General features: G+C 39.9%; 1 protein-coding gene across 1 annotated transcript in view; it reads right to left on the reverse strand.

Annotated features, from left to right (window-relative positions):
- LOC142363299 (uncharacterized) overlaps nt 1-17442 on the reverse strand; it is a 42919-nt gene that overhangs the window by 11486 nt on the left and 13991 nt on the right. The window contains exons 6-12 of the mRNA XM_075436811.1: nt 7703-7748; nt 6890-7013; nt 4470-4641; nt 3491-3703; nt 3245-3389; nt 1606-1812; nt 458-562 (exon numbers count right to left, since the gene is read on the reverse strand). Coding sequence (XP_075292926.1) covers nt 458-562; nt 1606-1812; nt 3245-3389; nt 3491-3703; nt 4470-4641; nt 6890-7013; nt 7703-7748 — 1012 coding nt within the window. The remainder of the gene's footprint in view (nt 1-457; nt 563-1605; nt 1813-3244; nt 3390-3490; nt 3704-4469; nt 4642-6889; nt 7014-7702; nt 7749-17442) is intronic.

Genomic DNA, 17442 nt, shown 5'->3' on the forward strand with positions numbered 1-17442 from the left:
ACATGTATCAAGCTGCATTATTTAACCCAAAAAACAAACACTGGCAGTTTCAACAACTTAAGCTGAAGTCAGTAAAGAACTTCAGCCTAAGTCAGTAAAAGACAGGGTATTGTCCCTCGTGCCTTTCACACACCCCAAGGACCTTATTTGCATTAACATCCTACTTGGAAAGGTTTTTTTGACTTAATACTTATCTCCCACAGAGACTAAGAAATAAAAAAGAGAAACTGAAAGGCTACAGTCTATCAAGCAGTAAATCTTAGATAATGAAAATCTGGCTCCACATGTAGCTGAGCAATCATCATACATCGCATTTCACTAGACTTCAATAGGAAATACAGCTTCTACCCATGGGGCTTTCCAAACCATGAATGAAAATGTATTTTCTGTTATGCAGTTAGCATTTCAATGAGGAACAAAGCTTCAGCGCTAAGTTCAAGCTTCACTGCACACACACCTGTGTATCCTGAAGCTGAGATTCCAAACTAGCCGCATCTTTGGCAAACTTAATGCCTTTCTTCTCTGCTTCCTTCAGGAGACTTGAGACATTATCCAACTCGTTCTGCAAAGCAAGCAGTCTAAAGGTAATAACGCGCAGCAGATCCATGGCAAAGCCTACATCTGACACGGAACACAAAACCTCAACAAATTCCATGGAAGGCAAGACAACAACACATCCCAGGTACAACAAGCTAAGAATACTGAAGTTTGGTTAGAAATGTGTCAGTCCTGAACTTAAGACAGAACATAATAAGAGTTAGCCATGATATTACCAGAGCATGTCATTCCAACATCTGCAGTCAAATTTAAAGCTATTTTTCATTATAGGATCATGTATTTTATAGGACCGTGTATTTTACAGTACCATTAATTCAAGGATTATCAGGGTGGCAGCTGGGTTTAAAGCATCACTGCAAGAGAAAAGGTCAATGCCAGGTGCCAATTCTTGCTATTTTAGGCTATGCTACTTGTATATACAGTGAGAGACTGCCAAAATGCTTCCCCCAAAAAGAATGGGGCCATTCCCTTTTTCAAGCACTTTAGCTTGATTTACTCATAATACTCTTTGCTGTGGCTAAGAAGTCAGCTCTGACTGCATTTTGTCTGTTTTCTCCATTTCGCAGAGGAACAGCCCTTTACTTGCAATCCCTATCTGTCAAGTTCCTTTTGAAGCACAAAAGGAAACGTGTGGCCATCATCAATCAGTACATTTTTGCTCAAGCCTACAAATGAGCTCAGCCCACTCTACTCAACTCCACATCCAAGCCAAAAACCTGTAGGCCAGCTGTCAGCAGAGCCTCCTACAGGATTTGGTCTCCAAAATGGGAAGCCATGTACTTCAAAGCCACTGTGATTCTTACATAGTCCAAAAAGTTCAGGATTCATGTCATGGCTCTCCAGCTATCTGAGGTGTGTCACCGCTTTCAAGCCACTCAAGTACACGAGTACATGACTGAGATCGCCTCCCACATCAACTACAGTCCCCATTCCTGTAGACCTAGCTGCATCTTTGATAGTCATTCCTCCTAGCCACTTCTGTATATGGTTAAAGCTTTTACTTTCTTGTGTATAGTTCAGCAGTTTAGCAATTCCATACAGCCTTACCTGCAGCTTGTTAGCTTTCTCCGCCAGCTCCACCCTCACTCTTTCTCCTTCTGTGACCCTAGCAGTTAGCTCTTGCACCTGAGCATCGAGCTTCTTCCTCTTATGTTCAGACTCTGCCTCGACCTGCTGCAGTACCCACACTTCACAGGTCAACTCCTTGTTGTCAGACTCTAGGTCTTGCTTGTTTTTTTCAAGATTTGCTTTGAACTAGGAAAAACAAAAAGGAAGAACTTCAACACTTTTTTACATATCAATAAAGTTTTCTGCTAAAAATATTCAGTCCAGCAAATCAGGATTATAAGCTCAAAGATAAAACAACTGCTCAGCAAGTTGTAAGTAGGGAGCATTTAAAATCCTGCTGTGTAACATTTTGCATATGTTAGCCAAAAAAATTAAGGTAATGCAAGTTAATCCACTCTCAGATATCACAGGTAACAGCGAGGACCAGAAGATATTTCTATGAATTCAGTAAGATCTGGGATGTCAGTGCTGTAAAAGGACCATGTGAGTAGCACTGAGCAGGAAGGAATGTGCCCATTAACAGATCAGCATGCCTCATCTCACAGAAATAAAAGGAAAGATATCAGCTACAGCTGCCCTGATTTTAGTAGGCATAGCAGCCTGGAAGTGCATAATAAAGCACTTTTCACCACTGCACTGACATTTGTCAAAAACCTTTTTAAAAAGGTAGTAATTGCCATAAGGGATGTTTAAGTGCCATTCTTACTATATTGCCAGAACTGACAATCTTATCACAGGACCTTTGTTTAAGATTGTAGGGTATTCTTCTGTCTTTTTATGCTCTTATTGAGAATATTTAATGAATAAAGAGCACAGGAAACACGTAAGATTTTCAGGTGAATAAACTATAATTTCCATCAGATTTAACTACTATATTTCTCACGTAGTATTTTAAACTAAGGAGGCTTCTGAAATATTCCTACACAAAAATATTACTACAGTATATGAACTGTCCACCCATATATCTGTGAATGACTAGAAATAAAATTTTACAAGCTAGAGATACTTTTTTTTTCTTTGGCAGTGTTGGATTAATTCTACTTCTGAACAAAGACACTGAAGCTGCACTAGTAGGAACCACGTTGTCCAGGTGTGCCGCTTCCTCTGCTCTGGCAGGGGTTACCAGAGACACAATAGAACTCTGCAAATCAGCAAGATACTCCACAGATATCTAGCACTGGAGGTCACGGTACAAGCATAAAGTGAAGAGTGGCTGGAAGAACTTTTACGCTACCCGTACTCACAGTTTGTTATTTGTGAGTGTCGACATGACAATTACTTTATTTGGAACCATTCCGCAGTTCGCTTAGGCAGAGAACTGCTTTTCACCAAATAAACACATAGGCTGCTCGAGAATTCCCACAAAAGTACTACATCAACTTATCTCTAGGTGCACTGTTTCCAGGTCTAACAAACACTTTTAGATAGTCTTGGCATCTATCTGAAAAGTTGCTATATGTTCAAACAGCAGGATATATTTGATTCAACTGCAGTAGTTAAGTATGTACAGAGGACAATTTAGATCTGCAGATATCACTGGAAGTGACCACGCCACTGATGTTACTTATAAAAGTCCTGAAGCTGAAAAATGTATTTCTGTAATTAATTTTCTGCTCACCCTTTCGGCCTGTTCCAGTTGTTTAGAGAGCTCTTCCAGGGCAGTAGCATGCCTCTGCCTGATTTCCTGGATCTGTGCTTCATGGTTTTCGGTTTCCTCTTCAATTGCTTTCCTCAATTCAGCCACCTCCTGCTCTCGGTTTGTCCTAGAGGAAGCATCAATAGTTATCAAAAATCAACATTTTAGTCTTTTGTAAATTCAAGGTGAATTTTAATGGTGCCTGCTTATACAGACACATGATCCTACCTCAGCTCTTGCTGTGCTGCAGAGGTATCCAAGGTATCTTCTAGTTCAATTTTTAAAGCCTCCAGCTCTTCACTTAAATCTCTTTTCTGCTTTTCCGCCTTGTTGCGAGATGCCTTCTCAGATTCAAGATCCTCCTGCAGTTCTGCAATTTGAGCCTGCAACTCTCTTATCACTTGCAGTGCGTTGTTTTTCTGAACTGCTTCTTCATCACCTCTGTTAAACAGAACCACAACAGTTAATGATATTTCATAGCTTCAGATCTCTTCTCATAAGTCTAGTATAAGTTATGTACTCAAAAAATAACTCATCTTTCCCACTTGAACAAAATCCACCTCCTAAAATTTCACAGACAAAGCCACTACTGCACTGTTATTCTCAAGATCCTAATGAGCGCAGTGCCCCAGGTACTACAGATGCACTACTGGAATGATCAAGCTTTCCAGTTTGCATTCAGGTATTCCAGTTTTGTAGACCTCAACACTCCCAAAAATGCACCCTTGTCTGTAGGACTGTCTCTTCCTGCAAAGTTAGAGATCATTACTCAGAAAACTCAGGTGGTGTTTAGTTTATAACATGTGGCTGCGAGACTACCACACAGATCTTTGATTGAGTTGGACAGACATTATCCAGTATTTGGACGAACTAAGAACACTCTCGACGATTACATGTTTTTTCCCCCTCCTGAGGCTGAACTCTGGGAGACTAAAAAGCTTCCAGAGCCAAAGTGCTATTAAGCCCTGATGAAACATTGGTTTTGGAGCTTTATAGAGCAAGGATGGTGATGAAAGATTGAGTTCCTTTTTTGCCCTGTCTACGCAAAACACACAGGTGTCTGGAGATGCTGTAGTACAAACATGAACTGGCTTCTGCTTGAACACTCCCAGTTTTAACTCATCAGTTTGCAGTCAGCTGACATTCTGTCTGGGAAAGTAGGTTTCTACCACACTTCTGTAGTCATAAAGCTCCATCATGATCCGACCTAGCAAGAGCAGCCTGCAGTTCTTCCTCTTTCTTGGCCAGCTGGATCTTCAGTTCTTCAATCTGGGCTTGCAGCTCAGCTATTTGGTCCTGTAGGTCTGTTGTTTCACCATCAAGTTTTCTTTTAGCTTTTTCTAATTCTTGACGGGTCTTCTCCTCCTTTTTTAAGCCCTCTATGGAAGTAAAGGATTATATTTGTAAGCAATTTTTTCCTGTTGTTATCCTCAGAAGGTTCAGGGGCAGGGCAATGGGACAGCAAGAAGGGTGGGAAGTTTAATATACACTGTGTCAATTCTTTCTCCAGACTGCAGCTGGAAGGGTGACTGGGAAAGATGAAATAGCAAAGTAGAACTGCATGATTCAGATAGAAAGTCAAGAAAAAGTCAATGACTGGAGAAAAAAGTTTGAAGTAAGGTAACAAACATAATCACATGTTGACAGAAAAATAAGGAATAGAATCTAACAGAAGAGCAGTTTGAGCTGCTCGGCCAGGTGATCGCAGACATCAGGATTCAAAAATGAAGAACTACAGACTGGAAAAAATTATGGCTTGCATAGTTGTGGAAGGGCTAGGCTAGACTCCAAAAGGTCTACTGGAAAATAGTGTAACTTAAAGAAAACTTGGATAAACAATTTTTGCAAGTATCTGTACCACTAACTCACATCCCATTGATATTTAGCAAGACTTTGCAACCCTGATAGCCTCCAGTAATTTCCTTGTGTAGCCAAGATACTCCTGCCCTAAGGTATTTCTTTGTGAAAATCATCCAGTTATCAGTGCCCTAGCAATAAAATACATTTAGATGATCTGCCTGTGGTCTGATTAAGATAGTTATTGGCTGCATTGTCTACAGTTAGCTAATGACCAGGTATGTAATATATTGAAGTCACAGGAAGGTTTTGCTTAGCATAGCATTAGCACAATTCAACATCTATTAGAATAAATGTAAGTTATTAGACTTGTTCAATACTTTGTGGGTTCTCAGTGCAGGGGTTTCTCACACCCCTCCTAAGCCTGCTACAAGATCAGGACATCTTCTACATGGAAACGGAGCCATGTTCAAGAATCATATCTTAGAGCTACCGAGGGGTATTTGGGATTTTCCAGACAATCTAAAGTAACATTGTTTTTCTCTAAACAGCTCCTCATTCAAAAAAAAAAAATAGCACTTTTCTCTGTTTTTACATTGTATTTCTGGCAGGTGACAGAAGAGTGGCATAAGACACAATTTCGCAATGGGGAAAACTCACAGTAAACTGAATTAGTGGGGTTTTTCTGGTGTTTTGTGGGTTTTTGTTGCCCCCCCCCCCCAAATTTCAGTACTTACCAGTGTCAAGACCCTAGCAGAGTGACCTTCATGGCTTCTTGAATTGTCTCAGAGAGTATCATTTTACTGTGCTTTACTAGCCAAGCAGTTGCATGCCTTATATTAAAGCTTTAATTTCCATTTCTAAGGTCATCACTCTGGGAACAGCACCATAACCAACCACATCTGTCAAGTATCTTCAGAAACACTAGTCCCAATTTAAGTACACAACTACTCAAGCATTATTTTCCAATGAGTACAGCTTACTTATGCCCATCTTAAAGTCCCTGAATAGGCTTTTTAAATAAAAGGTACATCAATCATCTATTATTCGTATTACTTCAATACCTTCCTACACAGATAAGACTAAACTTTGGTATTTTTCCATAAGCGCATCAGTATTAAAATATGTAGTAAGACAACCCATAACAGTAAGTGAAAAAAATATTTCCAAATTAGGGCAGATAGCAACATTGCCTTATATTTTGCAACTTTGGCTTGGCAGTATATTAATGTTGCACAATACCTATTTACAACCATAAGTAATTAAAAAAGCCACCATAACATCATGAAAGGTTACATATAGGGCTAATCCAGTCGTGACAACACAGGCAAAACAATCAGAAATAAATGGCCAAAGAAACTGAACCATTTTAGATAAACAAAGCATCAAGAAAGGCAGAACAATTCAGATTTGCTTATTCAAAAAATATTAGAAGACTAATGAATGCCTACTAACGTTTTTCCAGAAATGTGTTGTTCTAATGTGTTACTATAGAAAAGTGTAGAGCCTTCCCAAGAGACAGATGTTTTACCTTGTTACTAAGGGATGCATGCAACAACATGAATTTCTGGAGTGTATCATTAAATAAAATGGATTCTCAAAAATGAAAAGCTAACAAATTAAACACGAGAAAGACTGAGCAGCCAAATGCAACAAGGCTTGCAAGCAATAAATTATTCTTTCAAGATTTAGATAAAAGCTATTAAGGTATCTACATATAAGGTTACACTTAGCAGACTGGACCAGATACTGCATACACTGTAATAAGTGATCCACTCCTTTCTCGCATGATGTACAACCTGTTAACAGGCAAAAGTAGCAAGAACAAACCTTCCAAATCAGTGATCATCATTTCCTGTTTGTTCTTGAATTTGGCCAAGTTTTTGGCCTTTTCTTCTTCTTCAGCCAGCTGAGAAGTACATTCAGCAATTGGATCCTCCATCAGCTTCTTTTTCTAGCCATGAGAAAGGGGAGAAAGAATAACTTCTACAATAGAATTTGAACCACAGAATCACAGAATTGTAGGGGTTAGAAGGGTCCTCTGTGGGTCACCCAGTCCAACAACCCTGCCGAAGCAGGGTCACCCAGACCAGGCTGCACAGGACCAAGTCTAGGCAGGTCTTGAATATCTCCAGAGAAGGAGACTCCACAACAATAGTCTCTAAGCAACACAAATAACTGAATATACAAAATCCATACAGAGGTTCTCATACACCAGATATAATACAGATTTCATTTCAAGTGACTGACCTGTCAATACTACGGATCAACTGGAACCGTACAGATACATGAACACTTGTTTTCCAAGAAAGCGAGACTTGGAATTGAACACACAGAAGGTCTGGTTTTAGCACAGCCTTTGTTTTACACTTTTGGAAGTCTGTTTGCAATGAACAACAGTAGCTATGATAAACACTGTTTCCAGCTCTTAGGTTTGGAAGACCCATGGAATTGGAAAGAATGCATGGCAAATATCTCCCTTTTAAAGCTCTCAGTGTCTCAGCTTCCACTTGGTCAAACCCCACAAGTCTTCAGGCGCAAACTCTATAGATAACGCAACAGCAGCCTGAAATGCTTTGAGAGCTATCACTTGGTACTACCATCACTTAAGAGCAGAATCTCCACCACGCATACTGGTCTCACCTTCAGAAATTTGGAATTTTGGTCCTCCAACAAACAGAAAGGGGGGCTTGCAAGACAAGCAAGACTTCAATTAGTCAGACTGGCCGGGCCTCCGGCAGCCCTGCTTTCCACAGTTTTGACAAACAACAACAAAAATAAACCCACAACACCAAGTAACTGTCTCGACAGCCTTAGTCACTGCAAGGTGTTTTTCTACGGATAAGATCATCACTATTTTTCAAAAATCAAAAAGGTTATGAAAGAACCAAGAGGAAAGCAATACTTACAGAGCCTGTGGCTTTGTTTTTGCCCTGTACTTCAAGTACTTAAGAAAGGCAATCCTACAATCGAGACAGAAGCTTTCTTTCAAGAATTACCGTCCACATGAGAAGCAAAGTCTTAAAAAACTGGAATACCTTTAACTTTTGCCAGAAAAAAGGGTAAATGGAACATGAGTGTAATAAAGCCAAACAAAAAAATCCCCCAAATCCAAATTTGCAGTTTCTGCAGAAACGCAGAAATTTTCAATTCCCCTATTCCCTCGTCTCAGTCAGCAAATTTAACAATCTTGAGCTTCACACCGGAGAGCCTAGGGAGAAAACGCGGTGGTGAAACTCAGACCACAAGAAATTTTCACACCAAGAGAGACGCACACTTCTTCCGTTTATGTCTACTAATTTAAATAACTAGCAACTAGCACTGTTTTAGTGAAGAATAACAGGTTTTGACAGAGTTCTGTAAAGCAGCTAGCAAAGGTTTAGTTTACTCAGCTAAGTGATGTGAATTTTGCAAAGCTGCATCATACCTGCTCAGAAAACAACTCAGGATCTAAAAATAAGGTTAGATGTTTCAGTATGAAGCTACCGCTCCTTCCGAAATCACTGGAGAAGGATAGGTACACCTGGGAACTTAAGAGGCATTTCTTTTGCTTATCTTCAGACAGGATAGACTGCTTCCTCAGGGTGTCCATTTCTGTCCTCACTTAGAAACAGAACGGAACATAATCAGACACACACTTAACTTCTGTGTTTCAATTAGGGCAGTTAAAGCTCATCTGGGAAATCCTCACCAAGGGGAGCTTCAGTCTGAATGAGCCTACCCATGATCCTGTACTTCAAAGCCAATTATATTTCTTCTGAAATTCATAAAACAGATTAAACAATTTAGTATTTCAGCTACAAAGGCAAATGCAGTCACTGAAAGCCATCATTAACCTGCAAGTACCAGTAATTATGTTACGGTTGAACTCGATGACCTTAAAGGTCTTTTCCAGCTTAAGTGATTCTATGCTTCTATTTCTGAAGCTTAAAACGGCACCACCTAGAAACCTGAATTTTAGTGACAATAAGAGTGGGTTTGGGATGTGAAGGCTTTGAGGAGCAGGGAAGTGAACAAAAGTCTAATTCCATTCACCTGAACCAGAGGTACACAGTACCAGAATGCCTAGAAGTGGATACAGCGGTGGTAGATGGATGCAGTTATTTATAGAACTTTACTTCACACACTACCACGATGGAACACACCTGCCCATTTCAGGTATCTGACCATGAATAGGGTCCAGGTATGTCCACAGTCCAGCTTAGAGTACCCCCTTAACCTCACGCAGCCTGGAGAACCTGCAAGTTCATGGCAGCCCCCAGGCAGTGAGTGACAACCAGCACTTTTCCTTCTTTTGGAAAGCTGTGTATGCAAACTTTTTTTTAGTTATTTCTACATTTTGCACTGACTTCCCTCCCCATTCAAAAACACAAAGTTTCTAAACTAAAGCAGAGCCCAAGAGTCAGAATTAGGACTCATTACTTAACCATATTAAAGCAGCTCTAACACATGCATTAACACGATTTCATTCTTTTCTCTCTTTCCCATGCCACTTAGTGCACACAGGATTGATGAGCCACAAAGCCAAGTAGTTTAGAAGACTCTGTTTACTCCCTACCCTCCTTGCTTAATCTGTCAAAACCCCTCTCTGGACACATGAGCCCCCCCCTCCACTCACCAGTTACCTGTCCTTGTTCTCTTCCTCACCCTTTCATTCTAAATAACCTTTTCTCCACACCACCTGAGTCTACAGAGGAATAATTGAGAGCAAAGGCAAGAGAGGCTCCTATGCTGGCCTAGGAGCATGGGATAGCTGACCAGACCAACAGACACCAGTGTGGGTCACCTTTGGTCTGAGATGCCCAGGCTAAAGCACAATGGTTGCCTTTAGAAAGCTGGTCCATCTATGACCTGGTTAACAACCGAATAAACCACAATATGCCTGGTGCAGATAAAATATTCAGATTTACTGGTAAAGTTCTTAACACTACCACCTCACTCCCCCCAAATTCATTAGAGCGCAGATGTGTTGGATGTGAAGCTAAAGCTTCCAGTTATTTACAACAGATATCTTCCATCTTTTCTCCCTTGCTACGCACCAACTAGAACTGTACACGTGTTAGTTCTGATGCTCAACCAAGCACACTGCAAACAAGGATTCAGGCTCAGTTTCATTCCACCTTCAATCTATAGATGAGCCTGTTCATAACTCACTGCCATGCGCTTCTCCCTGCTCTCCATCACCTGGCTCTAGAAAGCCCAGACTCAATTCCTAATTGAAGGGACTACCCTAGTCTCACCTAGCTCTGCCAAGTCCCACAAGCACTAAAGCTTCTCTTCTACCTTTTTACCACCACCACCCACCCACGCTTCCTAGCACTGTGCCCAAGACAATACCTTTAACATTCTTTGTGATTAAACAGAAAAGAGACAGTGTGGCTACAGATTCAAACACTCAAAAACTAGGAAACATTAGTATTCAGGCTGTTGGGCGCTGTAATTCCACCCTCCGTGGTTACACTGTGTTACTGGCTCCGTTCCCCACAGGACCCCTGCCTGGGGATGACGTGCCAAGGGCTACGCAGGACTCCTCTGCAGGCACACAGCCACCAGCTGTGATGAAACAGGGCGGCTGGGAAAGAAAAGTGTCACAGACAAACAGCTGAATGCCAGACACAAGAAGGCTGTTGAAGGGATGAGTAGAGCTCCTATGTGATGCTCCTTGCGTAAGCCAAACATTTCACAGCCAGTGCCACTGGAGAACGTACATGGTGAGCATTTGTGGCATGGCAGACCATTACTGTTACTCTGGCCATGGCCTGAGGTGTCAAACTGGGGGCTGCGTTTGTTTGTAATACTTCTACAGCACCCTGTAAAGGTTTGCCTGTCAGGCAAAAGAGACAAAGTTAACCCTACACTTCAGAATGGTGTCGTTCATCAGCATACAAATTGTTCATAAAAAAAAATCCATGCAACTTTCAGAAGTCTCAGTAATATGCATAGCACTGATAATTATTCGTTACAGGATGGATAAAAGTAAATCCATGACTTGCTGTCTATTTAACAAGCCTGTTTAGCATCATCTTTGTGCACAGGTCAGTGCAAAGGCTGTACAGATGGATACTACGGATCACCACCAGCCCTCTACAGTTTTCTAATGTATATGTGAACAGGAACAAGTTAGGGCTGCTTAAATATAACCAATTCTGACACTTCCTAACTTTTGAGTGTTAGGTGTGTACATTAGACATTCTTCATCTGCAGTATATAAATAAAAATTAATTGTTACAGAAGCGAGACTCATTTGTATTTTCAAAACGGTTTAGGTTACGTGAACATTTTGCATTTTTCATAAACATATACTTAATTCAGTGCTTACTATAGCAGTGCATTGAATGAAGTGCACAATCAAAGTATCAAACTTCTATTCAGGACACTACCCTATTCTTTTTACTGTGTCTGAACTATGTTTTACAAAGAATAAAAACTTTTCCAGTCTTCATCGTGACAGTCTTCGATGGCTCACGAAGCAGCTGATTACACCCACCACCTTAAACTCCTGTCCCATTTGATCACGCTGCTAAGTAGAGAATTAGATTCCAGTTCAACCAGCAACTTAAACAGAATTAGCCAGCACTGCATTAGACTGAGCAACTCATCCTTCCCTTCACCAACATCTTCCACCCCAGCTTTTTTCTGTGCCTTCACTTCATATCAGTTATGCAGCCACGCAACAAACAGAGGAAACTTGTTTCATCTAAAGCCAGATGGACTTCATTTCTTCCCCATGAGCGTGATGAAACACTGGTCCAGGTTGCCCAGAGAAGCTGTGGCTGCCCCCTCCCTGGCAGGGTTCAAGGCCAGGTTGGATGGAGCTGTGAGCAACCTGGTCTGGTGGAAGATGTCCCTGCTGATGGCAGGGGGGTTGGAACCAGATGATCTTGAAGGTCCTTTCCAACCCAAACCATTCTATGATTCTATGACTTTCAGAACAGTAGTTTGAGCCTGCAGTCTCCAAGCCCAGTGAGTGGCCACAGGAATTGTTACGATGACAAAACTCAAAAAGGGGACTACTTTTAGCACAGGTACTGGCACAAAGTGCTTATGGAAACACAGCCAAACAAACAAGGAGTACTTTTTAAACCCCTATTTTTGGCTGTTGCAGTGGTTAAGCACAGGAAAAGTTTTGCAGAAAGGTTGTATAATCTTCATCACACAAGGTTTTCAAAACTCAGCTTTAAAGGGAAGCATATTTTGAAAGGAGGCTCGACAAGAGGCTCACAGAAGTCTCTTCAACCTGGTGCATTCCAAGCTGTCAATAGTGTGTTTAGAAGTACTTGGTATACAAACTCTGTGCAGTTCCATTCTCTGCATAATTCCCTTCCCCCCAAAAAAGTTGTAGGCAATTATACTCCTGTAGAAATTTTAAAAACACTAGTTTTGTTCAAGGCTGCACAGCCATAAATCCAAGAATATTTATAAATCAAAACCCACACAGAAAACAAGTTCTGAAGGACGACTTTCTAAATAACATTCTGCAGAGCCATGTATTCCCCTAGCACATGACAATGCTAATGCTGCCGACACTCCAGTCACAGCATCCTCCTAAGGCCTCCAAATCTATCTGCAGAGCAATCTTTCCCTCTCTCCAACTTCAAATTCTTGCTTTTTTTCCTTCACAGACTGGTCAAAAGTCCTCTCCTGGTTTTCTAGGAGTTTGAGTCTTGACACATTCCAGAATATCTTAATATTAAGTGTTATACACTAGAAATTACAGAAGCTGATGCTTCTGAGTCTGATATAGTTTGAAAACTTCCAACCACATACGCCAGTATCGAATATAGCAAGCCACTTGCTTCTAGCAAGTTGAATTAATATTCCACTGCAAAGAGATCCAAGTGCTCATAGCAACAGATATTCAAACCCATCCATATCTCGTAAAGCAAAATATTGATAAAAACTCATTGTGAATTTTGAAGTCTAGCAGTAAATCTGAAGAAAGTTCTACATAAATCAGTTAGTGACAAGTTACCAAAAAACCCAAGATTCTGACATAAGTGCATATGATTTTGTCTGTAATGTACTAAAACTAGAGCTTTTTATTAGCTGCTCGCTTGTAGACATATCAAGTCTACAGCAGTTTTGAAGCTTGATGATTTTTCTTATCTAGAAGATAATTTTTGAAAGAACAGAAAGCTTGTTCACGAATATAGTACTGAAAAATGCATCTGAGGGAACTAAATTCACTAAGACTTGCCCAAGTTAATTAAATTTTTGGAAAACTGGCATACACTGCATCAGAAAGCTTTGATACCGTTCCTAGTTACAATGGTTGCATAAAGCCTTTAATTTCAGAAGAGAAGTTAAACAGCTAACATCAACTGGAAATTTTAATGTAACTGCTCATTTCAGCCCCTACTAAAGAGAAAATAACGGTTGAGAAAATTATGTGGATTACATTACAGCTTATCTTTAATAAAAAAGTTATGGTTTTTTTAAATGCAAAGATGGTGGTTTTCAAAAAGAACAATAAACAAATGATAAAATATCCCAACTTATGGGAATATTATGGTCCTTTCTTCCTTTATGGGAGGAAACAACAGGAGCAAGGTATTGAATAACCTTCTTTGTGTTTTCAGTCTTCCCAGCACCCGATTCACCTCTGCAAAACATTTCAGACATTTTCCTCAAAACTGATTTTCAACAACTTATGAAACCTTTGTTTAAAGCAACCTCATTTCATTCCATTTACGGCTTTGACTACACAACAGACCTTCACTGTCTAGAACAAAAAGCACTGATGTTGCACGGAACTACATGGTGTTTGTTTAAAATACTTTCTTCATCCTAAAGATCATCTTAGCATTAAGATGTTGATACAATGCATCACATTAGTGTGATTAAAAGCTTTTTGCTATGTGCCTGAATTCCTGTGTTACCTTAAGTAACAAGAAACAGCCCTGTCCTCTGCCTTGATCACAAGTCCAGAGACAGATTTATTCAGAGTGCAGAGACATATATATTAGTTTTCTTAAAATCATTATACACACACACTTTTATATTTAGCATCATTTTAATATATTGTATATACCAGGAGCTGGTTATGAGTATTACCAAGTTGATGGAAACATTCAGTATCTTTAGAAGCCAGTTTCAAAGTACAGTAAAGCATATTTTAAAGTAACAGATTCTTTGCACTGCTTATCACAGACTCTTAACTAGTTAAAAAATATATTTCTGGCCATACGGCTACATGAATTCATTAAGAAATGAATTTATTAGTGCAGAGTGGTACAGTACAGAGATAAATAAAGACAGCAAATGCACATTTACTTCTTAAGACAGAGGTAGAGTTAAAGCAGAACGTGTTTAGACAGAATTTATTGTAGTGTTTACATACATGATATGGTAGGCAGGAAGCGTGACCAAGTTCATATCACTATAATTACGAATGATGTTACTACAGCTCTTTTTAAAAAAATAAAAATTAGGTCTTGTCTTCAGATAAGTCCAGGCACATCAATGGGATTACCAGGTCTCACTTAGCCATGATTAACTGGCAGTAGATTACTGGAGAAAGATCCCATTTCAAGCGAGACAGTGACTGCCACTAGCAACTCTGACGGGTGTGAAGCAGAAACGCATTTCATTAGAGGGATTTGTGTGGAAAAAGTCAAAGTAGTTCTGTCATTCAACAGTCCTTCAGAAATTAAAGGTTGGAAACCAACTACTTCAAGAATGACAAGTGTACATTTTGCATGCTTGCGTATTTCTCAGCTAAGATACTCAGAACAGCAATGTTAATTTAGCAGGGGGAGTTTAAGCACATTCTTACAGTCTTCACCTTCCTCTACCATGCTGCATACGTCAGTTTTGCAGCTAGTCTGCATTCACTTGGGTATTTAGTACCTTCAGACCTGCACTTCTTCATCAGATAGGCAGCTTAGAAGCATCCCTATCCTCACATTACACTTAACCTCTGCAAAAATGAGACAATATAGCACTTGAAATTTTAACTTTGCATATACAGAAAGGATATCACCCCAGAAAGGATATCACCCCAGATGTTCAAAGAGAATGGACTCTAAAACCATCTCATTTCTTCTTACCTTCCAACCCTCTCAAATGACGGAAAGCCCACGGGACAGCTGCGCTAGCAGAGGTGACCTCTCGCTATGAGGTGGCCATATGTGCACTCCTCCACCCATGAGCAAGCAGCAATGGAGACTGAGGAAGTGCACTCACAGCAGCTTAGCAAACCCATCACGGAAAAGTAGCCTACAAGAGCTAGGTACAAACTTCAGGTGAAACAGCTTATCTGTTTGACCTGACAGAACAGTATCAGTCCCTAGGTTTTGCAGGAGAAAACTTTTAACTGAAAACACTACAAAAAAAAGTTGATTCTGCAGACAAGCTATGGGATATTTATCACAGCCTCAGTTACCAAGTTGTGGCCTGCAATACTAGAGGGTTAATCAAGGCACCTGATTTTATTGATGGCATACATCAATAAAACAGACCCGCTTTCTCGGACCGCACCGGCGCCGCACGCTCCCGAATTCTCAGAAGCAACTACATCAACCTGTCCAAAACCATTTTGTTCCATTGTTCCTCATAAGACAAACATCACTGAAAAATAATACAGAATACCAGAGATTAAAAATCACTGTGCTCAATTAGTCAAAACTTTCCAGTGATTGAGAGAGTAGTTCCTTGAAACTTGTTGACTATGCTAGCTTTACTCATTGCATGGGAAAACTTGGAAGGTATTACTTGAAGAGCTGGTTACAAAGAAGATTACTCTGAGAATTAGCTAATGGATAACTCGGTTTCCTTTTTGCCAAGATACCATCGATGTGCAACACAAACTGGGTGTACTTTGGGACCGCTACAAGTGGAAGAACACACTTTGACTCTTAATGAACAATCCCATTTCTACCCAGGCCAGAGTCTCCACATACAAGACAAATGTGAAGACTGACAAGCAGGAATAAAAGACCTCTGGTGCCAATACAGTCTCCCTTTTACTACAGTGTTTACATTAACATAATTCATGACTTCAAGCAATATAATAATATAATAAAAGCAGTCTTGCTTGTTTCTAGATGTGTATTAAAATATGCTTAATGCTAAAACTATTCTAGCAGATAAGAGAAGCAAGAAGAGTAGTACAGAAAAATATACATTTACGTTTTAAAACAATACCGTTTGTTCTAACTGTCATCAGAGCTTGGGAACGCATTATTAGTTGTGCCTTTAAAATTGCACAAAATCTTTTCTGCCAAATCATAGAAACAAAGTTTATCAAAATTTAAAGGAGGAAAATCTACTCTGACACATCCAGTGACGAGAAAATAGTAGAATAAATACAGTCCAGATGTCGACTTTCTAGAGAGGCAGCACACATTGGAAGAGTCCAGTAATCAACAGGATTTTCTGGCATACGCACCAGTAAAGCTTCATACAGCACAGGAAGGTCGAAAGCTTGCAATACATTCCTTTTGCTAAAAAGCCTTTAAATCTAATAGTGATTTTTTTTTTTTCCTCGAGAAAGTCTTTATGCAAGTTCTCATTCAAAAGCAACGCTAATGGATGTTATCATCCTAGTTCTCCTCTCCCTGGAGCTTACAAGTATGCCAAATATTTCCTGCAGGACAGAGTGTTAGGTAGCTCTGCTGCCATATACTATAAAAGAATTAGAAGATTTAGGATTAAGTCCTTTTCATTTACAGAAATAATGACATCTGCGTACTTTAGTTCTTTCCTAGGAGTGCAAACACACAGATTATAAAAATAAATTAAAATCTACCTCTATCAACCTGCCCAAAAAAGGTAAACTTTTAGTAACACTATGTACAATATTTATGGAATGGAGATTGTATCACGAAGCTAAAGATTAACTTTTTCAAAACCTTGTTTTAATATAACTCAATTAATATGTTACCATAAATTAAACAACCAAAACCCTTGGCTGAGATCCTAGCCTTACTTCAGTCAATGGCAGCTTTGCTAATGACTTCAGTAAGGTCGTAATTTCACCTGCTTTATTTCAGTCTCAATTCCACTACCAGTAGAAACAAAACCTTACCAGCCCGAATTCAAATGCTGTATCAACTCCAGCCAGGGGCTACGGCAAACAGCGCATCCAAGCAAGCAAACCGTCCTTAGCAATAGCCTCAAGCTGGAGGTACAAGGTTATTCCATCAATTAACTGAAGGATCTCTCCATTACAAACTACGTTACAGAGACAGGTCAAGGAAAGTCTGACAGTCGCTGGTAAATTGATGCAGTATCTAGAATTAAAGCTTTTTCCCTAGAGCAGCAAAAGCTTCTGCTCTGAAGCAGCTTCAAACACATTTAAAATACAAAAAGCTCAGCTGGCATAAGCACTTTGAAGTTTCTACATGGTTTTAAATTCATTGCGTGTAAAGCTATAGAGTCCT

This window comes from Opisthocomus hoazin, chromosome 15 (genome assembly GCF_030867145.1).
Source record: "Opisthocomus hoazin isolate bOpiHoa1 chromosome 15, bOpiHoa1.hap1, whole genome shotgun sequence".
Classification (NCBI taxonomy): Eukaryota; Metazoa; Chordata; class Aves; order Opisthocomiformes; family Opisthocomidae; genus Opisthocomus; species Opisthocomus hoazin.